At 53.0% G+C, this 5,564-nt stretch overlaps 1 protein-coding gene across 1 annotated transcript; it reads left to right on the plus strand.

Annotated features, from left to right (window-relative positions):
* Positions 1–2,482: 2,482 nt before the first annotated feature.
* Positions 2,483–3,292, plus strand: LOC109184102. The gene has a single exon (XM_019334145.1). It carries the CDS (start codon positions 2,483–2,485, stop codon positions 3,290–3,292), a length of 810 nt encoding a protein of 269 aa, XP_019189690.1.
* Positions 3,293–5,564: the final 2,272 nt, after the last annotated feature.

A 5,564-nucleotide genomic window follows, 5' to 3' on the forward strand; every position in this document is an offset into this window, starting at 1 on the left:
AATTTTGGGAAATAATACTTCAATAATACAAAAGTATTATCATTTTTAAAAAAATGAAATCAAGGATTTCTAAATTCCTATTTCATTATTATATTTTTTAGAAAATATTATTAATACGGAGTGTGAAACCCTGTGTTGTGATGGAAACAATGAAGTTGCCATTGATGAGCATCTCACCTATCCTGAATTTGTATACAATGAAGGTAAACTTTTTAATTAAAAGGTACTAATTTATAATTGAAAAGTATTATGTATATGAATAAAAGTAACACTTTGATTTTTTCCCATATTCTGTGTAATACATGTTACTTCGAAAAAGTATTGCATTTCGAGTCTAAAGTATTATATTTTCTATAATAAGTAACAATTTAGTTGACAATAGTAATGTTGTGCAATATTATGTTATTATTATTGTGCTATATTTGATTTATTTTTAAAATTATGATTTATGTGATAATAAGTAAATGGGAGTGAACCGGGTAAATATTATATTCTTCCTTGATTTAGTCAGTTCTTAATTTTTTGGTTGTGCAATATTAAAGTTCTGAACCTTTTGGCAGGTGCCTATTGCTACAATTGGCCTCTTTTTTTGGATACATGTTTGCTCTATTGCTAGTTGCATTGGGTACAAAAAAAAAAAGAAAAAAAAAGAAAAAATAAAAGAAGCCTTCATAGGAGGTTCTGGCTCTTAATACCATGTAAAGGAAAATGAACCGAGGAAATGAATCGTATATTGATGTAGAAGCTAACAGGTATAAATACTATACACAGGAGGACAAAAGTTGTAACAACTACTCTAATATACCTATTCTAAAGGAATACAATGTGAATAAGTATAAACAGAAAACATCAACCACATATATTCTTAACACATTAAACATAATAAAATTGAGAAAGTGTTTTGGACAGTGACAAAACTTCTGCTGTTATTTCAACACTAATTGCTCATATAATCTGCAAGGACCACTTGACCACTTAAGGAAGATCAGTGATGGATATATTACGACCGGAACAAACCGACCCGGTGAGGTGGAGCAAGACCCGGAGAGGTGGAGCAAGACGTGGAGAAGTGGAGCAAGACCTGGAGAGGTGGAGCAAGACCCGGGGCCCTGACCCATGGGGCCTTGGCCCATAGGACTTCGGCACGCTGGACCTCGGCCCATAGGACCTCGGCACGCTGGACCTCGGCCTGGGGGGACCTCAGCCGGAGCAGGGTGTCGACACGGGGGAGGTCGGCGGAGCAAGGTGCCGACCCGGGGGTCGGTTAGGGAGAGGTCGGCCATCGACGGGCTGACATGGAACCGGTCAAGAGGACGCGGTCAACGCAGATCTAACCACCCCCCACCTTAGGGGGTGGTGGTTAGGGGTGGGAGTTGTATAAAAACCCCCCACCTTGTCTCTTTAGGACAACTAATTCATATCTAACATTCATTCTACACACTTTGTTCTAAAATATTATTGTAATAGCCAATTCTACGGCATTTAATACAATATACAGTCTCACGGCCTTTACGAAATCGTTTCATTTATTTACTTATTATCTATACTGCGTTCTTATCCGGGTTTGATAATTCGAGCCACCCCGGGTTAATTAAATCCATCATTGGTGCTCTTGTTGAGAGCTGTTGTACCAGCTCAAGCGTGTTCTATATCCAGTGGTCTACCATGACCAGCTACTATGACAAGATTGAGATCCAACTCGCGTCACACCAACGGTTCCCGCAGAACCCAGCTCGTCGCAACCGGGAACGGCCCTAACAGGGTCCTCAGCCTTCAACCGGCCACCTCTGCCAGGTCTGGGGGAGACATGAGGGATCGCCTCACAAATCACCGTAGCAGCGGCGCGCCACTTCCCGCCGCCCCCACTCCGCCCCTAGCCCTTGTCCGCGAAGGGGTGGAGGTCTTTGAGCAGGCCTTCACGGCGCTAGCCCGAGTCGCGCGGGGCCTCTAAGCAAGTGTACCTGCCGACCCAGGCGTCGACCAAGGGCTGCTGGCACCTCCTACACCTCCTCCCACCCGGGGGCGCAGCGGTCCAAGCACCCGGCCACCCCAGGCCCTTATTACCCAGGGGGAGGGGTCAATTCGTCCCGGTAGACGGACACAGGGAGGAGGAGACTCACGACGTGACCGACGTCATGAGGAGGATGGAAGGAGGTCAAGCCAAACCAGGCCTGCCATGGAGAGGCTGGGCAGCCGGGTGCCAGCCCGAGAGAGGTTGGGCCTGAGGCCTGCCGCCGACGAGCCTCCACCAGCAGAATCATGTTCCCGCAGACAAGCACGACGACAATCAGTCACCCGGAGGTCGCCAAGCCACGAACCCCGAGCCTAGCCGCGACGAGAGGCGGACTCGCGGAAGTCATCAGGTCGAGGGACCCGAGCCCAACCTCGACGTGAACAGGCCTCCCGGGTCGAACGATCAGGTGAAACGAATGGTAGAGCTCCGAGCTCCCACTGGGAAGAGGTCGAGTAGCTGCGGAGGAGGATGGACGAGCTCCAGAAGAAGATCGACGAGAGGGACGGGTCTCCAGAGCCCCAGGACGTGTTGTGCTCCCCGTTCGCAAACACCATCATGGAGGAGCCCTTACCTCGAGATTTTTGCTTTCCCACCATTAAAGCGTACTCGGGGACCACGGACTCGCGGGCGCACCTCACCAGGTATAGGGCCGCCATGATGATCGCCGGGGCCACCGACGCCATCCTGTGTAGAGGGTTCTTCGCCACCCTAGATGGGCAGGCGCACGATTGGTTCGCGTCCCTCCCGGAAGGGTCCATCTCCACCTTTGCGGACCTCACCCGGCAGTTCTTGTCCCATTTCGCCACCAACATACAGCGGAAAAAGCAAATCGCCGACCTGTGCAATCTGAAGCAGGGGAGCTCGGAATCACTAGCCGAGTACCTCAGCAAGTGGAAGAAGGAGACCATGGGGGTCGCCAACTTCGATGGGAAGTCGGCCATGCCGATTTTCCGAAACAACATCAGGTCGGGCGCTTTCCACCAGGACCTCATCAGGTACCCTCCCAGGAGCTACACCGACCTGATGGACAGGGCAGCCAGGTATGCTGACGCTGAGGCTACCAAAAAGAGGAAGAAGGAACAGGAAGAGGGGAGAGGTCGGAAAGATAAGGCACCTAAAGAGGAGCGCAAGGCGCCGCGGCCACACCGACGTGAATATACCGAGGGGCCCAGGTTGAACCCCACACGCTACCTCACCCCGTTGACACAACCTGTGGGCACCATCTGGCGCACGCGGAGGACCAGGGGATCATGGTGTTCCCGAAGGAGGAGTGCTTGAAGATATCGTGGAGGGGGGACCACAACAAGTATTGCAGGTTCTACCGGCAGAAGGGACACGATACGAACGAATGCATCCTCCTGAAGAGGCAAATCGATGAGCTCATCCAAATGGGCTACCTCGGTCAGTTCATTAAGAAGCCCGGCCAGGCGCAAAGCCAGAAGCAAGGCAATGTATGGAGGAAGGGGGGTGGTCAGGCGCCATCCACCTCGGCACCCCGTAAGAGGGACCACGACCACAGCTCTGAGGAGGAGGAGAAGACGACGGAGGACTCTCAGCCCCCGAAGAAACGCGACATCTACGTCATCTTTGGGGGGCCCGAGGGAGGGGACTCGCCAGCCGAGCGGAAGAGGTGGGCGAGAAGCTTGTACGTGGGGGAGGTCACATGAACCCCCCACGAGAAGAAACCGAAAAGAGAGCCCATCACATTCACCGACACCGACCTGCCAGATGGGCCCTTCCCCTACCGAGATTCCCTGGTGGTCAAGCTGGACATCAACAACGTGGTGGTGCACCGGGTGCTCGTCGACACGGGTAGCTCGGTAAACGTCATGTAGTACGACACGTTCACCCTATTGGGACTCTCAAGAGGGCAGCTGGAGCAAGTACGGACCCCCCTGTCCGGGTTCACGGGGGACTCAATTGAGACCGAGGGGTCGATCAATTTGGAGGTGTAGATAGGTACCCCACCTCACACCAGGAGGTGGGATGTCGAGTTCGTAGTCGTCAAAATCATTGGCGCCCACAACATTATACTCGGTCGACCCACCTTAGAAGACCTCAGGTGCGTGATTTTCATGGAGCACCTGTGCCTAAAGTTCCCGACACTAGCCGGGGTCGGGATCGCCCCCGGGGGGACCAAAAGGTAAGCTGCAGCTGCTACTTGAAGGCGTGCCGCCAAATTGGTCAGAAGGACCTCCAGGTCCACACCATCGCCGAGAAGGCATTTCGGGAGGAAGCAGGTCGACCTCGGGCCGAGAACGTAGTCGAGACAGAGGAGGTCATCCTCGACCTCAGCCGACCTGACCGGGTCGTGAAGGTAGAGGTCGGCCTCCCGGCCGAGCTCCGGGCACGGATAATTAACACCATCAGGAGCTACAAGGAGGTCTTCGTATGGGGCCCCGAGGACATGCCGGGCCTCAGCCGAGATGTGATCACGCACAAGTTGGCTGTCGACCCCGCGGTCAAGCCAGTCCAGCAGCGCAAAAGGTAACTCTCTGCCGAGAGGAGGGAATTCGTCAAAAAGGAGGTCGACACCCTGCTGGAGATCGGTCATGTCAGGGAGGTCATATACCCCACCTGGCTAGCCAACGTGGTCCTCGCCCCAAAGCCACCCACCTGGAGGATGTGCGTGGACTACACCGACCTCAACAAGGCCTACCCTATTGACCCCTTCCCCCTCCCCAACATTGACCAACTGGTGGACGAGACTGCAGGTTGTGCCCTCATGAGCTTCCTAGATGCGTTTAGGGGGTACCACCAGATCTTCATGGAGGAAGCCGACGAGGAGAAGACAGCCTTCACCACACCAGAGGGGGTCTATTGCTACAAGGTCATGGCTTTCGGGCTGAAAAATTCAGGTGCCACTTACACCCGAATGGTGGCCAAGGTGTTCAAGCAGGTCCTCGGCTGCAACCTGCAGGCCTACGTCGACGACATGATTGTTAAGAACACCGACGCCAACCTCCACACGGACGACCATACCGAGGTATTTTCAATTATGCAACGTTTCAATTTACGGTTGAACCCTAAAAAGTGCACCTTCGGGGTGTGTAGGGGGAAATTTTTGGGGTACATGGTCTCGAAGAGGGGCATTGAGCCCAACCCCGACAAGGTCAAGGCCATCCTTGACATGGAGCCCCCGAGGTCCCTCTAGGAGGTCCAGCGCCTCAATGGGCGGTTGGCAGCCTGGGGCCGTTTCTTTTCGAAGTCGACCAAGAAATCTTTGCCGTTCTTTGGAGTCATAAAAAAGACTAAGGGCTTCGAGTGGACCGAAGAGTGCCAGAAAGCATTTGAAAACCTCAAGACGTACCTGATGTTACTCCTCCCTGGCCAAACCCGTTAAGGGGGTGGTCCTGTATCTGTACCTGGGAATCTCACAGGCTGCGGTCAGCTCCGTGCTGGTCCGGGACGACGAGGGGGTCCAACGGTCCGTCTACTATACGAGCCGAGCTCTGCGGGGACGGAGATCAGGTACACACCCGTGGAAAGGCCATCTTCGCGGTAGATGTGACGGCAAAGAAGCTGAACCACTACTTCCAAGCCCACCCCG

The sequence above is a fragment of the Ipomoea nil genome, unplaced genomic scaffold, assembly GCF_001879475.1.
Source record: "Ipomoea nil cultivar Tokyo-kokei standard unplaced genomic scaffold, Asagao_1.1 scaffold1250, whole genome shotgun sequence".
Taxonomy (NCBI): Eukaryota; Viridiplantae; Streptophyta; class Magnoliopsida; order Solanales; family Convolvulaceae; genus Ipomoea; species Ipomoea nil.